Consider the following 23,809-nt stretch of genomic DNA (forward strand, 5'->3'; position numbering starts at 1 on the left):
AGCGCTCATCTTGGTCTCACCCCCCCAATCACAATATAAACCAGAGCCACCTCCCAATGCCTCATTCACATTTCACTCCAGACCAAACCTAAGCCCTTCTCCTCGGGGAATCCTTTTGCTAGTTACTATGTGAGTAATAAACTTTATTTCACAGCCATTGATGGCTGTGTGTCATTCATTTCAACACCCATAAATGCCTCGGAGGGGGGCTTCCCAACATCCAGCAGGGGATGCTAGGTGCCCAAACATCATGTTGTGCTTATTGCCTCAAAGTCACAAAATGGCTGCTATAGTTCCAGACATCCAAAACCACACACCAGCCTCCCTTGCAAGAAGGAAGAGGGAGAGGCAACACTAACAACCTATACCCTTATCAATTTCTAAAGAAAAACTCCCCAAAAGCCCCCATAACATTCCCCTTCACTTCTCACATCATGTGCTACCTCTAGCTGCAAGGGAGGCTGGGAAAGGAAGACCTCACTTTTTCAGCCTCTCAAGTAGAGGGCAGGCAAGAGCTAGGGGGTTGGGAATAGTGTGTGTCACAGGGGCTAATCATAAAAATAAACACTATTTATTGAACACTTACCATGGTTTCTCTTCTCCAAGCACTTCTGTAAGTACATTGCATATATTATCTAACTTGATCTTCCCAATGACCCTATGTACTATTATCCTCACTTTTCAAATTGAGGAAGTGAGGCCCAGAGAGACTGGGTTACTTGCCCAAGATCACACAGAACCCTGAGGGCAACAGGATTTGAACTCAGGCCAACTCTAGAGGCCAGGCCCTTAAATACGACCCTACGCTGCCTGCCTCAGTGATGGGGGCAGCCCCTGTCCACAGATATTTGTGGATACTCTGATGCACATATGCTTACATTTGGCCCAAAAAGGAGCCAGCCCCCAGGGGCCAGAGAAGGAGACCACCCCCACCCCACCAACTACACACAGCCCTGGCCGCTCCAAGAGGGCCGGGAACAGCCAGAGCCCCTGACTTCTGACCCCACTTCACCAGCCTGGGGAGCCTAGAAGGACTTCATGTCCCCACCAGAGTCAGCCTCGGAAAGAGGCAAGTCCGTGCTGCTGACACTCCATCCCCACAAGCTGCCCTCTCTGTTATCACTCGCCTAGAGAAAAGGCACCACCAACTTGCACCATTCAGGGCCAGGGGCCAGGGGTCACGGCTTGAAATGGTCGACCACCAGCCCAGGTGGGACTCCGACTTTACCTCTCTGGGCTCCGGGAGGTGGCTGCCCGGTCAGGCTGGTGCAGAGGGCTCCAAGTCCACCGCTCAGGGGTGACTGACCAGAGGGCTCCCTGCCAACCCCCTATGGGTGATTCCTGTTTCTAGAATTGCAGATACACCTAAAAAACACAATCCCTAGAGCCAGGCCTCTCTTTTAGGGGATGGGCTTGATGCTCATGCTCCTGATGTTACATCCGTTTGTCATGACATTTGTGTGTGTGCTTAAAGAGTTAATTTGTGGTAAATGTAAACATTAAAACTACACTACCCTGCCATTTTTATTACCTTGTGTTGGTATATCTACATTTTTTTAGTTTAGGAAATAGCCAGGCCTCCCTATCCTCAAAGAGGCTGTGCCTAATGCCCACACGCAGAAGAGTTCATAAACTGCATTTTTCCCTCTCCAGAAGATACCTGGGACATGTGTGAGCCTAAAGCAGGGATCCCAACCCTGGCTGGGGAGCTTTAAAAGACAAAAACACGGGGGCCAGCCTGGTGGCACAGTGGTTAAGTTCGCGCGCTCCACTTCGGCAGCCCAGGGTTCGCGGGCGAGGACCTACGCACTGCTTATCAAGCCATGCTGTGACAGGCGTCCCACAGATAAAGCAGAGGAAGATGGGCACGGATGTTAGCACAGGGCCAATCTTCCTCAGCAAAAAGAGGAGGCTTGGCAACAGATGTTAGCTCAGGGCTAATCTTCCTCACATACAAAAAAAAAAGACAAAAACACTAAGTCATGTTGATATCATGTCTCCCCAGATATGACGTGATGAGAGGGGCACTTCACCTCTATGGTATTCTCCCCCAAAACCCATAACCCCAGTCTAATCACAAGAAAACCAAACTGAGAGTTGTTGTTGTTAGCGCCATCAAATCGATTCTGACTCCTAGTGACCCTGTGGACAGCAGAGCGGAACTCTGCCCAGTCTTTTTGCGCCATCCTCTCACCTTCCAGCGTCATACCAGACAATGCTCAGCTGCTGTTCATAGGGTTTGCATGGCCAGTTTTTTCGGAAGTGGGTGGCCAAGTCCTTCCTCTTAGTCTGTCTTAGTCTGGAAGCTCTGCTGAAACCTGTCCACCATGGGTGACCCTGCTGGCATTTGAAATACCAGTGGCATAGCTTTCAGCATCACAGCAACACGCAGCCGCCACAGTATGACAACCGACAGACAGATGGTGTGGTTCCTTTACCGGGAAACGAACCTGGACCGAGGGGGTGAGAGCGCCAAATCTTAACCACTAGACCACCAAAAACCGAGAGACGTTCTACAAAATACCTGACCAGTGCTCTTCCAAAGTGTCAAGGTCATGAAAAACCAGGGCAGTCTGAGGACCTGTCACAGAGCAGAGGAGACTAAGAAGTCATAACAACTGAGTGCAATGTGGTATCCTGGATTGGATCCTGGAACACAGAGAGGACAGTAGTGGGAAAACTGGTGAAATCTCAATAGTTTAGTACTGTACTAGTAATGTACAATTCACTGTATTACAGTACTGTAATAGTACCATACTAATGTTAATTCCTTAGCATTAATAAAGGTACCACAGTTATGTAAGACGTTAACATTAGAGAAAGCTAGGTGAAGGGTATGTGGGGACTCTGTGCAATTGCAATCTTTGCAATTCTACTGTAAATCTAAAGTTATTTCAAAATAAAAAGCTGCAAACAAAAGAAGAAAAATTTTTAAAATGCCTGGCCCTCATTCAAACCAATTAAACCAGAATTGTAGGCTTTCAAAGCTCTCCTGGTGATCCCAACGTGCAGGTAGGGCCGAGAACCACCGACTAGAGATTTCAACCGTGAGCCTGTACATCAGAATCCCCTGGAGGGCTTATTAAAACAGATTGCTGGGCCCCACCCAGAGTTTTTGACTCAGCAGGTCTGGAGTGGGGTCTGAGAATCTGCATATCTAAGCAGTACCCAGGTTATGCTGACGCTGCCAGTCCCGGGACCACACCCTCAGAACCACGCATCTAGATCCTTGCAGCTCAAAGTGTGGTCCATGGACCAGCAGCATCAGCATCCCACGGGAGCATGTTAGAAATGCGGAATCGCAGGCCCCACCCAGACCCACTGAGTCAGAATCTGTGTTTTAACAAGAGCCCAGGTTCTTCATTTATACACGAAAGTTTGAGAAGCACTGCTCTAGAATGAAAGTGCAGGGAGAGGGGATGAGGAAATGGGAGCCAAAAAGGTAGGGGTCAGTGGCTTGACACCCATCACTTCACCACTTCACCAGCCCAGCCTGCCCTCTCACACATGAGAAAGAGAAAAATAGGAAGAAACATCAGAGGAACTATGCAACTATTAAGCCAAAGGCAGAACCGAGCAGAAAGAGCGTTTCTGCCCCGGACGTGCAGTCCAGGGGCACGGTGACCTGGCTGGGAGGGGAGCCAGCTGCCGGTGCGGGCTGCGGCAGCCTCCAGAGACACCAGGCCAGGAGGCACTCACCACAGGAAGATGGGCATCGCAGCCACAGCCCAAGGTTGAATATTTACTCTGCTGAGGGCTGACCTCGTCCTTCCTTTAGAAAAGGAGAGTCAAGCCAGTCTGTGCAGCTTCACAAGAGGCTCTACTTCACAGAAAGGAAGCAGCGAGAGAGGGAGGGAGGAAAGGAGGTGAGAGCAGTGGGCTTTTTTTTTTAACTAATGGGCTTTTACCAAAATGTTTGCAGACTTAAGGTTAGGGGACTAGGCCTCCCAAAGTGCCCCTTTGGCCAGTAACTAGTAGCAGTGGCACCAGGTCACCTGGCATTCAAGGCCTCTTGTTAAATAAAAGCCCTTCCAATCCAGCCCAACAAACGTCATCGCTCCAACAGGCCAGGCTGCAAGGAACACACCACTCTCTGTGGCTTTGTTTGTCCTGTCTGTTAAGAACTGCCCAATCACCAGTTCCCAGCTTGGACCCCAGCTCCTCATGGCTGTACCTCGAGACCACTTAAACCCCAAGCATCACCCTGCGTAGCTCCATTTAACTCTTCTCATATTTGTGCACACTGAGGGTAATTCTAAACATCCCAACAAGTCCTGCCCCTGAGGATCTGCTTGGGTGCCTCTTGGAGCCACTTCTGTTTTCTCAGATGTCATTAGATGCTCGCATCCTCGGAGCCCTGCAGCTGTGGCAGGAGTGCCCTGGGCAGCCTGTAACGCTGAAAACTCTGATCCAGGGAGTGGGCTCAGAACGCTGCAGAAATTAACCTGACAATCAAACAAGGCAGCATTCCTCACAGAGGATGAATGCCATGTGCAGCTTTTGAAATACACAGACTTCAACATCCTTGAAAACAACAAAGTATTCTGAGATTCTAAACATTTGCCTTTATTTAGTACTTTCTATAAGCCAGGACACCTGCACTTACTATGAGCTAGGCTTATATCTGAGAGGTTCCAGACCAAATGCACCAGAGATGTGGAATTCCTCTCTCCACCTGAGAAGAGGAAGAGGAAGGGGGGAAAAATAGCCATGTTGCCCAAATCAAAGAAGCAAACACCTAAACTGACTAAGCAGCCAGCGTTGAGAGAGAAAACACCCTTCAGAGTAAGCTGGTGGCACCTTCCTGACACATCGTCACTGAAGGAGAAGAAGTCACAGGATTTTACGGGGAAGCACCAAACCCAAATCAATTCATGTCAAGTTCCACAGGACAGAGAAGGGAGCAGGGCGAAGGTCCCACACAGAAGCTCACAAAAGCTACCTAAGATCTGCAGAATAAACACCAGGAGAGAATCGCCTCCTATAGCTCTGGGCTCCAGAGATGGCTCCACCAAGGCTGAGCAGAAGGCACAGGCCAGTGGTCAGTGGATAGAGAAGCACCTTAGGCCAAGTACACAGGATGAGAAGACACCAGAGTGACTGTTATATAATAAAGAATTTCTCTGGTCTTAGTCCCTGGTTCCTGAAGAGAACCTCTAACTCCTTGGAATTTCTCAGCGATAGGAGCATCTTTAATATTCCTGGTGTGGCCCTTGGATCACACCTGAGTTTATACTAGATGACTCAGGATGGAGGCGATATCAACCCTACCTCTCCAGGGAGGGGGGTTGTGCAGGAGATGGAGTCCAAGCATGTGGTCAATGGTTCAATCAGTCGTGCCTACGTAATGAAACCCTGATAAAAACTCTGACCACTGAAGCTCAGCGAGCACATTGATATGCTGAGAGGGTGATGTGCCCTGATTCCACAGGAGAGGACATGGAAGCTCTGCATTCAGGACCCTCCTGGACCTCGCCTTATGCATCTCTTCATTTGGCTGGTCTTGATTTGTATCCTTTATAATAAAACTGTAATCACAAGTAAAGTGCTTTCCTGGGTTCTATCAGTCATTCTCACAAATTATTGAACTTGAAGGGGTTAGGGGAAGCTCAGAATTTGTAGTCAGTTGCTTAGAAGTGCAAGGGGCGGGGGCCAGCCCAGTGGCGTAGTGGTTAAGCGCGTGCGCTTCGCTTCGGCACACCGCAGGTTCATATCCCAGGCACACACCAACGCACCACTTGTCAAGCCATGCTGTGACGGCGTCCCATATAAAGTAGAGGAAGATGGGCACGGATGTTAGCCCAGGACCAATCTTCCTCAGCAAAAAAAAAGAAAAGAAAAGAGGAGGATTGGCATCGGATGTTAGCTCAGGGCTGATTTCCTCACACAAAAAAGAAAAAAAAAAGAAGTGCAAGTGGCCTGGGGACCCCCAAACCTACAGATTGTGTCTGAAGTGAGGGCAGTCTTACAGGGAACCGTGCCCTTAAGCCTGCGGAGTCTGCACTAACTCTGGGTGGTCAGTGTCAGAACTGCATTGCAGATCATAGTGGTCCACGTCCATCCTATCTTGGGCCCCAGAGAAAATGCTGGACTGTCTGCATTTTCCAGGACTTTTTGTCTCCTTTACTCAACCACTCCTCCACCTCCACTGAAAATCCAATTTCTTCTGAAATCAGGATGTTTGAGACCCAAATTCAGGCACATACGACAGCCCAAACAGCAAGTATAATCCATTTCTACAGCACTGTGGAATAAAAAACAAAGCATGGGGGCTGGCCCGGTGGCATAGCAGTTAAGTTCGCATGCTCCTCTTCGGCAACCTGGGGTTCGCAGGTTTAGATCCCAGGTGTCGACCTACGCACCACTTATCAAGCCATGCTGTGGCGGTGTCCTATATAAAGTAGAGGAAGATGGGCACATATATTAGCCCAGAGCCAACATTCCTCAGCAAAAAAGAGGAGGATTGGCAACAGATGTTAGCTCAGGGTTAATGTTCCTCAAAAAAAAAACAAAGCATGGACCACCACTTAGCAGCTGTGTGACTTCAGGCAAATTACTAAACCCCTCTGAGCCTCAGTTCCCATCTCTGTAAGATGAAGCTAATAACCCTCCCCCTCCTAGAGCTGATGGGACAATTCAATGATGTCACTTATTTACAAAGAGCCTAGGATGTTCTCTCACATGTGGAAGGAACTCAATTATCATCAGCTTACTCCCCTCCTATTTTCAAACTGCCCTGTACCCCAAACTCTGCCAGCCTCTCTATTCTCCCTGGATATCTGTTCTGGGTGCTGGGCCCACTGGCAACATGCTGATGTTTTAGATCCCAGGCCAGCAGGAAGCCAACCATTAAACCAAAAGCGAAAAGCAAGTAACCATTACCTTGAACACAAAGGACATTTATATTTACTTCAGCGCCTATAAAAGACACCATAAAATATAATATGCAGCATGCATCTCCATGATTAATAACAGATCTTGCAAATTATTCTCTCAGGTCCCTGGGTGCATCCAACTGGTCACTAAGAACAATTAATTCTTTCAGGAAATAAAGGGATTGCAATCGTCTCTGGTCAGTGGAAAATCTGCTTGTTGTATTATGAATAAAGAGAACAGAAAATGAGACTCAAATTCGAGGTTTTTCTGCCCCATGAATGGGGTGAAGTAAGGTCAGAGAGACTCAAATACAATCACTGTCTGTGAGCATGGGAGCTCCGTGAGAGCCAGGACCTGCCAAATGTGAGGTCTTGGGCACCTGGAGAGCACAGATCCAGCAGTTAGAGTGGAGTTTGGGGCTGTCCCAGAAACAGGGGCAGATGATAGAGCTGGGAGGGGCAGGCTGGCCGCAGACAATAAGGTGGAAGAACAGAATCCAGACAGGGGAAAAGGAGGTTTCAGAGTGACTGAGGTTTAGACTATAGTCTCCAGGACAGGGGGCATCGAATGACGAGCCAAAGGGCTAAGTCAGGAGGCAACTAGCAGAACACGACAGGTGCCCAGGCCACAGGGAATGAGGTGAGAACCCACGGGAACCAAAGTCCACAGTTTCAGCTGGGCCTCTGAGTCCCTGGCCTTAAGCTCCTCAACTCTTCTGACCAAGGTCTCAGTCCTGGAAAGGCAGAGAACCTACAAGGAGCAGGAAGCGGCCCCATAGTGGGAGGCTGGAAGGATACAGGGGCAAGAAGCCAAGCAGACCACAACGGCACATGGCATCCAGGTTCACTCGTACCTAATGGCCAAAGTGGATGCACTCACAACCTAGAACAAAAATCCCACCGACCAAGCCCTGCCCTGTAACCCTGAAGGAGTTTTTACTGAAATACAGTATACAAAACACCAAAGGGGTTATCATGACACAACGGAGCATGCCTCAGATGCCAAGCACCTCGCTAAGGTGTGACACCTCTGGGGAGTGACAGGGCAACAGGTGACAGGGAGAGAGAAGCCGTCCTCTAGCAAGCTCAGAGCCCATGCGCCCCTCCAACAAAATCAAACTTCCTGTAAGTTAAATATGCCCTCAGTGGGATTCATGGTCCATCCTAACAACAGGAAGGGTTAACAGAAGTGGGGGGGCATCCAACCCAACGGCACATAGCAGGAGAGGGAAAGTGGACTGCGGGACCTTCTCCCTGGATAAGGAGAGAAACCTATCGCACAGCACAGCTTGTGGGCCCAGAGACGAGGGCTACCGTGTGGGAGAGGAATTCCAGAGGTGGAGTACGTGGGGCTGTGCATAGTGACCGTGGGGGTCCAGGCCACCACATGGCAGAAACGAGGCAACTGGGTGGAGACACACCAAAAGAGTGAGGAGTGAGGGAGACCCCTTGCCCACCACAGGGTCACACTGTACAGGGGGAGAGGGCAGCAAGTCCCCTCAGAGTGGAGCAGGCAACAGCCAGGAAAGCAGGGCCAAGACCCAGCTGGCCAGCCTCAGCCCCTTCACACGTAGAATGAGTTCATGAAGGTTGATCTGCCATAAGCTGAGGGTCTCGCTGAAAGAGATCTGGGTCCTTCTGAAGAACGAACAGGTATTCTTCTTCTTGTGCCTACAGGAGGAAGGAGAGAATAAGAGATAGAGAGACAAAGAGGCAAGAAACACTCAGTATCATTTAGAAAAATGGAAGATGGTGGCTTTGCCCACTCACCAGCTCCCTGCCCCAGTGGACAACTCCTGGTTACGTGATCATACCACTGCCCAGTCGGGGACCAGAGGAACTCAACTATTCCAAAGAAGTTTTCCAGATAAGCAGGCTAAGCAAAAGCTGTTGTCTCACAGGGCATCAAGGGCCTAGTGGACCCATTGGGTAGAATAACCCAATGTTTCCCTTTTTCCAAAAGTATAGTGAATATATGCCAATCCAGAATCCCCCAAACTCAAATATAAAAGCTTTCCCAAACTTTCTGTGGGTAAGAGTCACTGGAAACCTGGTCAGCTGATCCTGGGAGGCTGAGGCCACTATGGATTCAGCCCAGCTCAATCCCTTTGGCACCAACGAAAGGACATGATGAAAATTGGCGTTTATGGTGATAACCTATTCAAGACTTTGCTTCCTGAACCCTCAGAGGAAGAATAAATCACATTCAGCCCTTTCCTCATGCAGTCTATTTTGCCGTAATCTAATTCGATATTTGATAGTGGGTGCATGATACATGCGGTCAACTCTCCTTCACCAGTTTACAGAATGACCCATTCCCTGCCTAGGATGGATGGGCTCGGAGATGACCACAGTCCAGGCCTCTTGTCTCAGGTGAGAACGTGCAGCCACAGCATGGGCCGTCCCGTGTATTCTCCACCCTCTAGGTAGAAGGACCTAGAACCCTCGTTCCTCTGCCACTACCTCCCCAAGGAAGCACCCTTTCCTTCCTCATCAATACCCTGAGGGTGATGAGGCATCTAAAAAGATCTGAGATCCCGAGAGAGCCTGCTGGCGACACCCTCCTGAGTCACAGCCACACTTACAGGGAAAAGGACACTGGCCTTGCTGCCTGGCCAATCCTGACGAGTCAGGTCCCAGGACCAGTTAGAGGTGGGACGTGCATCGGGGCATCCTGATCCCAAGCCCAGGGGACACTTGGGTGGGACTGAGACTCTCAGAAAACATTTCAAACTTGACTAAGGGTAAAGCTTGACCAGCAGGGTGAGGCCCTAGAATCTACCATTTTAACAAGTACAGGTGGCTCTCTGGACCACCCAAAAACACCGCTCTGAGGCATCAGTCAGTTCGCTAACTTCCTGCAGGGAGACTGGGAAGCTCAGGCAGGGGCCTGGGGCCTGGTGGAGAAAGTGGCGGCAAGCGGACCCCTGGGCAGGCCAGGGAGTCTGAAGGAGAGGAAAAGCCGGAGCCCACTCACGCGGCCAGCGCTCTGATGCAGCAACGTGACATGTTGAGGAAGGAGCTGGCGCTGGCGCGGGTGCCCAGAGCGGCCTCAATGCCGCGCAGCAGGTCGTTGGTCTTGAAGATGAGCAGCATCTGGCGCGGCACGTGACTGAGGAGCTGGCTGATCTGGGGGAGGTAGTTGGCCGCATTGTTGCGGATCTCTGTGTCCTGAAGCAGCAACAGGGAGACAGAAATGGACACTGGGTGTGGGAAGTGGGGCCCAGGGTGGTGGGTGTCCAGGCAGCCTGTGACCGGAGGGGCTGCACGGAAGCTCCAGGAGGGAGCTTCTAGCACGGCTGCCTCGGCACCACTAGGAGCCCTCCCCACAGGGAAGCTTAGCACAAGGGGCTTCGTAGCCTGAAAAACCTAGGCGGAACGTCTCACCCCAACTTCTGGCCCAGTCCCGGACGCAGTACAGAAGCACATCAACAGGGGCCAGGCTGCATTTCTGCTGCCTCTGCCATCCCTGGCTCCCCACAGCCAAGGTCACCAATACCCATCCCCCAAGTCCCCAAGCCAGTACGACTGGGGCAGGAAGTCTACCTCCCCACCACCCTTTGATGAGGCTGGAATCAACCAGCCGCTCAGTCCCGGGGTCCACCCTTGCACTCCTCTTCAAGGCTTCTTTCCTGGCCAGCAATTTCAGACCAGGCCTGGAAGGAGCCCTGGAACCTGTTACTGGCTGAGTCATGTCCCCCATCCCTTCAGCCAAGCCCAGGCTAGTGCAGTTCATAGGTCTGAGCTCCTGACCCCAACCCAACTCCAGAGTCCTGCCCCATACCCTGCCTGAGCCCGTGCCCCACCAGACCCACCCAGAGCCCCCGCTGCCCACACACCCACCGCCCATCACTGTCTCGGCACCCCCAATGCCCGAGGTCCTGTGCAAGATCCAGGGCCAGCCCTTACCCCAGTCTGGTGTGTGAGTTCGGGGTCTCTCTTCCCACCCTCCCACATCCCTGAGCTCTGCATGGCTCTGGGCAGATAACTGCCCCCTGCCAGGGTCCTGAGTATGACAGTGAGGGGCACTCTCTTCTCAGTCTCCAGAGAGACAATGATGATGACAGTGACAACAATAGCCCACACATACTGAGCATTCACTGCGTACGCCAGGCACTTAGAAAATGTCTACATGTATTAACTCATTTAATCCTCACAACAACCCTATCAGGTGAGTCTATTACCTCCATTTGAGAGGGGGAAACTGAGGGACTGAGAAGTTAAGTATGCCCAAGGTCCACAGCTAGTAAGTGGTGAGTTGGGATTCAAACTCAGGCAGTCCAGCTCCCAAGCGTGCGCCCTCACCACCAGGCTATACTGCCTCTCACCTCACAGCTGACTGTGTGACCCTGGGTAAGCCCTTCCACCTCTTCTGACCCAGTGTCCTCACTTAAAAACAGGAATGCTACTACCCTCTGTGCCCGCCTCCCAGCAGTACCCAGAGGGTCATCAGAGATAAGGTATGGGGAGGCGCTGGTACCAATCGAAGTCACAGTGAGGGGCCCAGCAGCGCTGCCGAGGCTTCACCTCCCGGCCACCTCCTGCAGCAGAAGCAGAACTCTCAGCCCTGTCAGGAGCAAGTGTATACTGCTGATAACGGAGTTGCTATGAAACTTGAAAGTCCCTCAGGCAGGAGCTATCAGACTGGAACATCGCAACACCAAGCCAGACACCAAGAGGCTGTCTGGCTCCCCGCTGTCTCCCGCCACAGCTGCGGGTCACCCTACTTGAGGGCTAGGGCCAGATCAAGGCCCCGCTTGCCATAGGGACCCCCGCTCTCAGCAAGGTCAGGAGTGGCCTGGTGACAGCCCCTCGCAGTCTGAACGGAAGCACCTGTGCTCCCCCACGCTCCCTTGCGGGGGCTTCTCTCAGAGCAGCACAGCCTTCAAGCTTGGACATATCCTGAGGGTGGGTGTCGGCAGTAGACCCCACTGGGTGCCTGCCCAACAGCCATCACCCCTGTCTCCTTTGTTAAAAGAACCCCATTTTTGCTCACTGGACCCCTTGGGGCTGTGCTCTTCAGGGAGGCAAAGCCTCTCGCTAGCCCCAGGAGGAATCTTGGTTGACCTCTGCCAATGTCAGCTCTGAGCTCAATGCCTCTGCCAAGTGATTGGTTTAGGCGTGGACATGTGACACGATTCTGGCCAATGAGATACGAGGAGGGTCTGTTGGAGGACTTCTGGGAAAAGTTTTCTCGCTCTTAAGAAATGATATGTGAGAAGAAATAGCCCCTTATTCCCACCTCTGGGCACCACAGAATAAAGATGTAAGTCTTGGAACTGGTGCAGCCATCTTGGACTCATGAGAGGGAAGCCAAGAGAATCACAGAGGGGTCAGCCTGGAGCCCTGAGATCACTGATCTGCTCAATTAACCAACCTGGACCCACCCATCTCCAGGCTTCTTGTTACAGAGAGAACAAATTCCTAATGGTTTAAGCCACTTTTAGTTAGGAAAACATCCTACCTGATACAATGTTGGAGGTTCCCCTAATTCTCAATAAGACTAGGACTCAGAAAAACTGAGCCCTCACATCTCAGAGAGTGGGATGGCCTGGAGTGGCTAAGTTTATTCTCTCTCTGGGTTTTTGTCCAAAGTGAGCAAATGGAGTCCGTGTCCCCAGAACCTACACAAACACCTCTCTACTACACCAGGACTGCAGGACCTTATAGAAAGATGTACAAGACAGGATTCCTGCCCTCCAGGAACTCACCAACTAGTTAGAGAGTTCATATAAGCATACAAATCACTACCATGCAAGGGAGTGTAAGGTGCTCGCACATGAGTGATACAAGTATTAAGGGATCACTTTTGGCAAAGGTGATGAAGAGAACCTTCTGGGGCCAGTGCTATGGACTGAATTGTGTCGCCCCCCAAATCCCTGTGTTGAAGTTCTAACCCCAGTGTGACTGTACTTGGAGACAGGGCCTTTAAGGAGGTAATTCAAGTTAAGTGCATTAATAAGGATGGGGCCCTAATCCAACAGGACAGATGTCCTTATAAGAAGAGGCAGAGACCCCAGGAGTGTGTATACACAGAGGAAAGGCCACATGAGGACACAGTGAGAAGGCGGCCGTCTGCAAGCCAGGAAGAGAGGCTTCACCAGAAACCAACCCTGCTGACACCTTGATCTTGGACTTCCAGCCTCTAGAACTTGAGAAAATAAATTTCTGTTGATTAGGCCAACCAGTCAGTGATATTCTATATGGCAACCCAAGCAGACTAATACAGTAGCATTTATGCTGGGTCTTTATGAATGAATAAGAATGCAAAAATAAAATTCTAACTTAATAAAAAAGATATCATTTACTGAGGACCTACTGTGTGCCATGTGATCTTGTCCATCTTGTGGCTTTAAATACCATCTACACACTGAGGATTCCCCAGTTTATATCTCGATCCTGGACCTCTTCTTTGAGCTCCAGCTTGACTGCCCATGACACTTCTATCTGAATGTTCAAGAGAACTACTGACGACCCCCACTCCACATACATCCTTCCCACAGTCTTCCCTTTGCCAGGAAGTGGCACCACCCCCACCCTATAACTCACCCCCAAAAGCTATGATGCAACTTTGACTCCTCCCTTATCCTCCTCTCCACATCCAAGCCAACAGAAAGGCCTCTCAATCTCACATCCAAAATACACCCTGGCTCCATCTGCTTCCTTCCACCTCCACCGCCACTAGCATAGTCTGAACCCCCAACATCCCTCCACCTGGAGCCCTGCCCCAGCCTCCTAACTGATTGCTCTCTGCTCATCTTGCCCACTCCAGAGAGATACTTAAAATAGCAAGGCTGAGTACGTCCTTCTCCTGCTTAAAACCTGTCAAAGGCTTTGCTTTGTACTGAGAATTAATCCTAACTTCTTCCCATGGCTTATGAATGATGCTTTCCCTGCCCAGCACTCCAAATTCTCCCCATTCCATACTTACCTCTCCACACTCCAGACCGTACCAAACTCTTTCTTCCCCTGGCCTTAGCACCTCCTGTTCCCTCTGCCTGGAATGCTTTCTGCAAGCTCTTCCTGTGACTGGTGCCTTTCTTGTCCTTCAGGCCTCAGATTAAATGTCAACTCCTCAGCAAGACCCTCTCTGAGCACCTAATCTACAGCACCCCCATTACTCACGGTCACAGCACCCTGCTTGTTTCCTCCCTCGTACCTACAACCTGCAGTTATTCCATTTACGTGCTTGTTCATTTGTGTACTGTCTGTCTCCCTCAACCACACTGCAAATACACGGAAGGCCTCTCTGTCTGTTCATCAGTGGGTCCTCAGCATAGGACCAAACAAATTTTTGTTCAATGAACAAACTTCAGGAAGTATGGGGAGATATTTTACGTTCATTATCAATACAGCAGAAATTATCACTCCTATTCAATAAAGGAAGGAGATTGTCTCTCTTCTTCTGAGATGATGAGCCTTACAGCTATGCAAGGCTGGGGCGGCTGCTGGTCATCTCTGCCATCAAGCTTGCTGGGGAATGATGTCAATTTGGAGGAAGGCAGAACCAAAATATGGCAAGAGGTAGCCCCTTTGGCGACATCATTTGAGATTCTGGATCCAGCCATTCCTAAAGCCCCCTATCATAAGGCAGCTTGCAGGGGACGACCCTGAAGCTCAAAGAGGTGACAAGAACTATCCAAGGTCATGCCACCAGGACGAGCAGGTGCTGGAACTAGAACCCAGGGCTTTCTGACTGTACAAGCAGGACCCTGTCCCTTGTGGTGAGCAGTGGCCTCAGCTGAGCCCGAGCCTGTCCCCACATGGATACGGGTGAGTCTGCATGTGTCTCACACACTGACAGACTGGGAAGACAGAAGTCAATTCCATGAGGGACTGAGAAGCCTGGGAGGGAGCTCACTCTGAGCCGGGAAGAGTGAGCCACACCATAAGTCCCTGTGGTGGGGACAGAGGTGAGGATGAGTACGAGGAGAAGGTGTTTCTAGGATCAGTCTCAGCTCAGACTCCATGGGAATCTTGTCTCGATCCAGTGGAGAAATGAGCTACAAAGAAAGACCAAAAAAGGCTGTTTCAAGCAGCACTGCTCGAGTATGACATGAGGAATTGACTCTCTCCCCAGTAGGGTGCCCTAGAGGAACCATGCGGTGGGAGACGGTGCCCAGCAGGAGACAGCAGAAGTGGTGCCAGACTTACTTATGAGACAGTCCTTGGGGATTCCCAGAAGTTCTGGGGCAGGACTTGGTGGAAGCCTGAAATCTTATGTGAGCAGGTTGGAGCGAAAGCCACAGAAGTCTGGACTATACAGTTAACACAACCTGTTTATACCCCGGGGTGATAGGCCAGGAGGGAGACAGTGGGATGTGGTTCCCTTTCCCTCCTTCCATCCAGGGACACTCTTTCTCCTCCTCTCCTTCCTTCCCATCCAGTATATCTCCAATCCTGCCCACCACACCACCTCCACAGCCCACCAGTCGACAACCTCAGACAGTGGGTTGGAAGGCGTCCAAAGGCCATCCCTGGCCCTGGCCCTGCCCCTTCAGCGGGGGAAGACAGGGCCAGGAGGGGGCCACCCACCTCAGTGGCGGTGACTGGAGCTTGGCCGATGCCCCTGTTGACCGAGTCCCACGACCGGGCCGTCAGCATGCAGGCAAACAGTGGATAGAGATCCCCGGCTCCCAGGCGCTGGCTGTATTTCTTCACTCTCTTCATGTCAGTCCAGATCAGCGACTGCCAGAGGTGGCAGTAATCCAGGCGGAACTCTTCCGTGAGCACCTACGGCGGGGGCAGCCGAGGCAGGACCTGAGCCTCCTCTGCCCACGAAAGACCTAGCCCCTGGCTGGTGTGACCACTGTGGAGGAGGGGGATGAAGACCGTGGCTCCTGCAAAATGTCTGCTTCTCCCCCAAAGTTCAACCATCCCTGAAGGTCCAAGTTCAAAGCTACTATTCGGCCTGCCTTGGTCCTGAGTGGCAGAGACTACCCACTCCCCACCAAAATCACATGCCCGCCTCCTTCCTAGTTAGATGTGGCCCTTTGCCTGAGCTTCGACCCATGGAATGTGGCAGAAGCTCCACCTCCAGGCCTGGCCCACGAACATTTTCCCACGCATGCTCTCCGAACCCTCACCCTTGCTGCTGGGGGATGGCAGGACCAGCCCCAGGGAGGCCTGGGAGGCAGAGACTTGGTCAGCCCCTGCCTTCAGACTCCTCCACCCACCCAGGACTAGTACATGAGAAGCAATGAGACGTCTGCTGTGTCTGGGCCATCATTCGTTTGGGGGCTGTATGTGACAGCAGCTAGCCTACCTTGAACTAACGCGCCCAATATCACTGAGCCTTTCAAAGGAGGCCAAGATTTTGGGATATGGGATCAGGGCCCTGAGGGGAGGAGCAGGAGACCATCCAGGAAACCTCCCCGAGACCATCTACCTCCTGGAATCAAGCCAGGCTCTGGGTACCATGATTGGCGTGAACTTCCCAACTTCCAGGCAGGAACTCGTGGCTCATCCGAACCAGCTCTGCATCCCAGGTTCCAGAGGACAGAGTCTGGGGCCCTCCAGCCCCTGTCAGTTCCCAGCCCCCGTTCCCACTACATTTTACATCCTCACTGGGGCTGTTACCCCTTCCCCTGAAGTCCCAGCTCAGCTGCAGTCAGCTCACACCCCAGGATCTTGCCTAGCCTGGGCTTCCCTGGGAAGCAGGGTTTTTTACAGCCAAAAAGCATTTTCACACATCCAGGCACATTCCCATCTTCTCCTCACAGCAGCCTGTAAAGGAGGTGTGAGCAACCTCATGTTATCAGGAAGGAAGCTGAGCTTGGACTTATAGGACTGTGACTTACACAAAACGACATCTCTGGGGTAGGGAAGGACCCTCTCCAGCTACCTTGGCTCTCTGCCTCCCATTTTTATGGCCGATAGAGGAGTTCAGCAGGCTCTGAGCCCAGGCAGCACCAGACCCTGGGGCCAGCTGGGTGGGAAAGGCCTCTCCTACCTGGTAGAGCCCGTGGTCCAACAGGACAATCTCTGCCTTTCCCGTGCCTGGGCGCTTCCGCACCAGCACATTGCCCGGGTGGGGGTCGCAGTGCACAAAGCCGTTGACAAAGATCATCTCACTGTACATCTTGCCCAGGTTGCGCGAGATCTGAAAGAGAAGGGAGGCGGGTGGGGTTGTGCCACATTACTACCTGTCTCAGAGACTTCTACTCTGGTCCCTCGATCTGGTCACTTTCAAAAGGAAGGCCAGAGGGACCAAGTGGGCATGAGCAGTCACGGTGGAAGTGATGGTTTGAGAGTGCGTGTTCTTGAGTTTAAGATAGAAGCTAAGCTCTAACCCAGTTCTTCTTTTATTTTTCTTTTTGTTTTTTTTTATAATTTTATTTATTTATTTTTCCCCCAAAGCCCCGTAGATAGTTGTATGTCATAGCTGCACATCCTTCTAGCTGCTGTATGTGGGACACGGCCTCAGCATGGCCGGAGAAGCGGTGCGTTGGTGCGCGCCCGGGATCCGAACCCGGGCTGCCAGTAGCGGAGCGCGCGCACTTAACCGCTAAGCCACGGGGCCGGCCCTAACCCAGTTCTTCTTAACTTTAACTGCACAATAGGATCAACTGGAACTCAGAAATGTTGGGGGTGGTACCCAGGCATCAGTATATTTTTTAAAGTTCCCACAGTGATTTGAATGCATAGCAAGCTAGAAGAACCTCTGCTTCTGGTTTTCCTGATGGCTGTAACTCCCACCTCCCTCACCTGCCCCTCCACTCTTCCTCCACTTTTCTCTTCCCTAGTCTCTTATCAGTCCCTCTTCATTTTCCCCCCAAAGCTAAATATGGGCTGGAAAGCTGCGGTGCAGGAAGGGGTCACGCAAGACTAGGGGACTGAGGACCAGGAACAGGTACCCCATCACCCTCTGGGGCTGCCCCTCCAGCTCCAGGCCAGTCCCAGGCAGACCCAGAGTCACAACCCCTTTTCCCCTCTCCCTGCAGGCCCCTTTCTCCCCTCCCCTCCCCACCAGAGCCCAATGCTAATCTGATTTATGATGTCTGCACAGAAGAAATGACACTGGAGAGGCCATTTAAATCATCCTGTCACTGCTGCTCTCTCTGCCGAGCGGTCTTCTTATCTCTACTCCCTTTTTATTAGAGCTAAAAGCCTCTTCCCAGCTAGGGAACAGCTGCTGAATAGAGCCAGACCTGGGCCCACAGATGGTCTGCTGACGGGTTTCCATGGGACAAAGAGATGCTCAACTCAGAAAGCTAATGCCCCAGGACACACACTGCCCTTGGCATTCCTCTCAGCCTCAGCTGCATCCCATGGTCACTAACAAACCCATCCCAGCGAAAGGAGAGGATCCAGGGCCCATGGTGTGGGGAACACAGGGTGGGATACTAGGATAAAGACTCAACTCCTTTCCTTGGCCTACAAAGTCCTGCACAACCAGGCCCAGCCTCCCTCCCTGGTCTCATCTTGCACCACACTGACACTCCAGCCACATTTGCTCTCTCTCCTCCAGTACTCCCTGTGCCTTCCTACCTCAGGGCCTTTGCACATGACATCCCTCTGCCAGGAGCATTCCTCCCATCTCCCCTTCACGTGGCTCACTCACTCCTCTCTTCCTTCCCATCCCAGCTCAGCATTACCTCCCTGGGGAAGCCTTCCCTTACCACCCAGAGCAGATGAGCTTCTCCTGCCACAAATTCTCATAGTATGCTATACTTTTCTTTCATGGTATTAGTACACTATCTATGCCATTATTTGATTAATGGCCATCTAGCCCACTATCATAGGCTCCCAAGATGGCAGGGACTGGCTCTATTTTGTTAAACAGCTTTATTGAGGTATAAGTTACATAGCATAGACTGGTTCTACTATGCATCCACTCACCTATAACAGGCCAAATGTGAATATAGGACTCTGCCTTCAACATGAGTAAGACCTGTGTTCTTCTGAGATACCATGGTTTGTACCTCTGATGCTCATCCGAACCCCATTCGTCTCCTCTGAATCCCAAGTGATCATAATTGGCCCCAAAATGAACCGTCAAGAATAACTACGCTAGTAACAATAGCTGACATTCTTATTAACAGCCCTAAAAGGAAGTACAATCATGACCCTCATTTTGCAGATGAGGAATTGAGACTCGTCAAGGTTTAACTTACCCAGAGTACATGGCTAGAGAGAGGGAGAGCCAGGATCCAGACCAGGTGTGACACCCCTGCCTTCCAGTAACCACGATGCTACACTGGCTCACTGACTTCGGCACTTCTCAATTGAACTTTGTGACCTTAAACAAGTCGCTTATACCCTCAGCTTCAGTCAAATGGAAATAAGAGTGCCGCTCTCAAGGGCTACTGTGGGGTAAATGAGAATATCACGGTGCTTGGAACCTAGTGTCTCTCATAGGTGCCCCTGCTGTTACTGATTCCTTATAATGTTCCTGGGAGGGCAGCAGAATAGGTTTCATGGTACCTTTTTTCAGAGATGAAGAAACCAGCATTCAAGAGGCATCTGAAGTCCTGACACTTATCCGATGTCACAGTGCCCCGCTACCACGCCAGCTCTCCAGCTCCTCGCGTTTTCCCCGGGTGAAATGAACACCCAGTACTCAGTGTCTGTCACATTCAGAGCAGAGCTTTGCCCCGGGTCAAGGTCTCAGACTCAGGCTGACGTGTCAGGTGTCCCAGAGCCACCATTCTCTGTTTCCTCAGAGAGGGGCCCCAGCCAGAGGTGGCCCTGGGTGAGCCAGCAAGTCCCCACGCTGTGCCACTGAGAACCCCTTTTGTCAGGCTCTTTGGAGCTCCAGGGAGCCACGCTCTGAAAGGCTGTATCTGCCAAACCAATTGCACTTATTAAGTAATAATTCATTTTTATTTGTCAAGGATGCATATAAGGTCCAATCAGGGCTCCTGATCGGCCCAAGACAAGCAGTGCAGCCAGACTGAGCTGATGGAATTCCAGCCAAAAGCAGAGAAACGACATTTCATTTAGTCTGGGCAGCCCTGTCACAGGGAGATGTATGATCTCCCTCAAGCTTTCTGAAATATTGCTAATCACTCGGGGCCTCCTATTACTACATTGAAAGACAGCCCCCAGGGGTCTGGGGACTCAGGGTGGGGGAGCCCTTGTCCATGAGGAGCGAGCTGCTGCTGCCAGGGGAGGAGGAGGGGCTGGTGGCACCACAGACTGTAGCTCATACACACGAGCAAAGCTACCAGAGAAGGCCCCCCTTTCAACACCACGTCCAGCTGCCCCCACCTGGGTGTCCTTCCACGCAGGGTCTGTTCTTGCTGTTCATTTTAACCAGATTTCCCAGGATAGGCAGGTGTGCAAGGCAGAGACAGGACGGGGAACCAGCCTACGCCCCTGGCTTCACTCTGGAGCCTGCTGGTACTGCCTGGGGGACAGTGGCCTGGGGGACAAGTCACCTCCCTCCTGAATCTGAGTCTAAGCTCCCTTAGCTGTTAAGTGGGACTTAACCCATCTGCTCCACTTCCTCACAGAGCAATCTCGAGATTCAAGGTCCAAATATGATCAAAATGTGTATTGGAAAGCACTTTATACACTACACTATAAGATACATAAACGTGAGTTTTTTTGTAATGTGGTAGCTTATTATTTGAAACTTGGAAAAAAATATACCCGTTATCACCATCAAAGTAATTTTCAAAAAGTTAAAAATGCAGCTCATACAAATATAGAAGGAACACATCTCAAAGACTGTTACCTCATCAATAGAGGAGCAAGTCAGATGGCAGAGCTGGTTCAAAGAGAATTTTAAAAAACAAGGTATTTATGGGCATTTAAACAGGAATAAGAGACCAAGATTCCTGGATTAGATACAAACTGATTATTGTCCTACAGGGGAATAAGGAAATCATAATCTTTCAGGTTATCTTTTCTACTAAGTAGAAATTATTTGCATCTCTACTAGATAAGATCTACAGGTTGACATATGACTTCAGTCTGAGCCCGTAATTAATTGTCAATAGCAAAGTCGAACAAAAGAACATTCCCCTAGATATTAAAAAATCCTCAGGTGGGCTGGTTGAACAATGCTCAAAAACGACTTTGAAAGGACACACTGCACATTCTTGGCCTTATTTCTGAATTTTAGGTAATTTTTCTTAACATCTGTCAGAGTTGCACTAAATAGTCTCTGGGAACCAATCTGCCCAGAGAAAAGAGGCTAGCCCCTGCTACTTAGAGAGGCAGCGAGGGTCCCAGGAGAAACCTAAAGGCATCATTGGGCACATAACCCTCTCGCCCACTCCTTCCATAATACTTTAGCTACGTCCGGTGATTAAGAACAAACAATTGTAAATAATGCTTCAGTGAACATAGGAGGCAGATAACTCTTCCAGATAACTGCTTTCATTTCCTTTGGATATATACCAAGAAGCGGAATTGCTGGATCATATGGTAATTCTATTTTCAATTTTTTGAGGAGCCTCCATACTGGTTTCCATATTGGCTGCACCAATTTATATTCCCACCCACAGTGCACAAGGGTTCCCTTTTCTCCACATCCTCACCAACACTGTTATATCTTGTCTTCTAACAAGCGTTCTAACAAGCGATGGCTCATTGGGGTTTTGATTTGCGTTTCCCTGATGATTAGCGATGTTAAGCACCTTTTCATGTACCTGTTGGCCATTTGTATGACTTCTTTGGAAAAATGTGTTGAGTTCCTCTAAGGCTGTCTGTCCCTTGCCCTGTCAACGGTGGCATCTGCATAAAGACAAGGGAGCACCACCTTTTTAGAAAGGTAACAGCTAACACTCTTTGCCAGGCACCATTCCAGGCACTTTACACGGACTTGAGCCATCCTCTGCAGTAGACAGGTGAAGGAGGCAAGACACAAAAAGGAGAAGCTTGGTCACCTAGCCAGCACTTAATGAAACTGGGCTCCGAACCCAGGTGGCCTGGGTCCAGGGAACAACCTCTCCATAGCCAGGCCATCCTGCCCCTCCACTCACAGGGAAGCCCCTGCCTGGAGGCAGGGGCTGCAGCAAAACCCTGTGAAGGTCCCCATGGCATCCAAGAAGGCATTCCATTTGGTGAAACGTCTCAGTGGGAAATCCAGGACTGTCTAACCAAAAACTCATTATGAACTAAAGCCACAGTATAGCTCCTTTCAGGAAAAAAGTCAGTGACGAGTCCTTTAATTGTTCCATGTAAAAAGAATGTGCCACTCATGTAAGTGACTTCAGTAACTACACGATGCGTTTATTCTCTAACAGTAGGGAGGGAAAAAAGCAGGAATCTATAAAAAGGCTGGGTAAAGAATTAATTTAGTAAATAATATTTAAATCAAGGAGTTATTTTTGGATTTTTCTCAAATCTTAAATTGGCTGAAAGTACTTTAATTATTCTGTAATTGCATGGATTAATTTATGCCCAGCCCCAAGAGAAAGTCTATTTATGTTCTTGGGGGGTGTTGTGGAAGCAAGGCCAAGATCTCTGAAAGAAACAGGAGGTTGGTGTTGCAGGATATTAATAATCACATAGGTAGCCTAATATTAAATATAAAGAGGTTAATAATTCAAACTCTCTTTGCTCTTTACCCGGTCTCTGCCCAGGCTTCCTGAGGCAGAACAATAGCCCAAAAGATCGGACCGGACCACCGCCGAGAGCGTTTTACTCTCCGCCCCCACCCTACCCCCAAGAACCTCCCCTGGGATATATAAACCTCAGATTACTTGCGCTGCCCAGCACGAGGCCAAATCTATTCATGGAGTGAGTCAATCTTGGACCAGCAAACAGTGAGATGAAATCCCTGAATGCGAAGGCATTGGGAACCTCTTCAACCACATAATGTGTTGGGAGAGGTAGTGAGGAAGAAAGAGGCACCGGGTTAATTACAGGAAACTGGGGAGTTGCTAATTTGGGAGCTTCTGGGCAACTTGGTGAAAGCTTCTCTAGGTTAGGCTTAAACTGGAACATCACCTGAGAGGGCACGGGGTATCCACAACGCCAATAGGGCTCCTCAGGTCTCCTGGCCAGACAGACTCAAAGGGTCATGGCTACCAGAGGGATTGGGTCCTAGGGTCCATGACTACTGGAAGACACAGTGAAGGGAAGAAGAGCTGTGGACATCTGACATCCTCTGCCTTGGGCAAGAACTCACTCCAAAGAAATATTTTCATATCCTTCCCCCTTACCTGCGTCAATATAAAAAATGGGGAAAGGGGGCCGGCCCCATGGCTTAGCAGTTAAGTATGCGCACTCCGCTGCTGGTGGCCCAGGTTCGGATCCCGGGCACACACCGACGCACCGCTTCTCCGGCCATGCTGAGGCCGCGTCCCACATACAGCAACTAGAAGGATGTGCAACTATGATATGCAACTATCTACTGGGGCTTTGGGGAAAAAAAGGAGGAGATTGGCAATAGATGTTAGCTCAGAGCCGGTCTTCCTCAGCAAAAAGAGAAGGATTAGCATGGATGTTAGCTCAGGGCTGATCTTCCTCACAAAAAAAATTAATTAATTAATTTAAAAAAAAAATGAGGAAAGGGTTTCTTCCCTACGTGTTTCCCCTTCTTCTGGCAAATATTTTACTGCTAGCACCAGAGTGGGCAAGGGTTGGAATTCCATCCTAATAACAACACATGTTGAGCATGTACTGTGGGCACTGCGCCAAACGCTTCACGTTCCAATCATCAAACAATCCTACAGGTTACTCTTTTGCACCCCACTTTACAACAGGAAGCTGGGGCTTCCAAAGGTGACTAGCTTCCCCAAGGCAGCATGGCTCGTAAGCAGCAGAGCCAGCACCAGAATCCAGGAAGGCCGACTCCAAAGTGACACTGTTCCCCAGTCCTCACACCCCAGCTGTCAGGGAAACAAATCTCCAGGAACCCATCTTTGCACATGGACCTCTCTAACATCCCGAGCTTCTCAAGATTTGGTCTGAGAAGTTATGGAGGGGTGGGTGATGGAAGGAGATGTTTTCTTTCTAGTGATTTCAGTAACTAGGGT

At 50.4% G+C, this 23,809-nt stretch overlaps 1 protein-coding gene across 7 annotated transcripts in view; it reads right to left on the minus strand.

Annotated features, from left to right (window-relative positions):
* Positions 1-6,883: 6,883 nt before the first annotated feature.
* ADCK1 (aarF domain containing kinase 1) overlaps positions 6,884-23,809 on the minus strand; it is a 142,355-nt gene continuing 125,429 nt past the window's right edge. For 5 of the 7 annotated variants that reach the window (XM_087448111.1, XM_087448108.1, XM_087448113.1 and 2 more), the window contains 4 exons: positions 16,828-16,977; positions 15,411-15,608; positions 9,853-10,046; positions 6,884-8,546 (listed from right to left, as the gene is read on the minus strand). In XM_087448111.1, the coding sequence (XP_087304237.1) occupies positions 8,375-8,546; positions 9,853-10,046; positions 15,411-15,608; positions 16,828-16,977 (714 nt within the window). In that variant the 3' untranslated portion in view covers positions 6,884-8,374. The remainder of the gene's footprint in view (positions 8,547-9,852; positions 10,047-15,410; positions 15,609-16,827; positions 16,978-23,809) is intronic. The other 2 variants (XM_087448110.1, XM_087448112.1) reach the window with 1 other exon arrangement.

Source organism: Ceratotherium simum, chromosome 24, assembly GCF_057802395.1.
Source record: "Ceratotherium simum simum isolate JZ-2026a chromosome 24, ASM5780239v1, whole genome shotgun sequence".
NCBI lineage: Eukaryota > Metazoa > Chordata > Mammalia > Perissodactyla > Rhinocerotidae > Ceratotherium > Ceratotherium simum.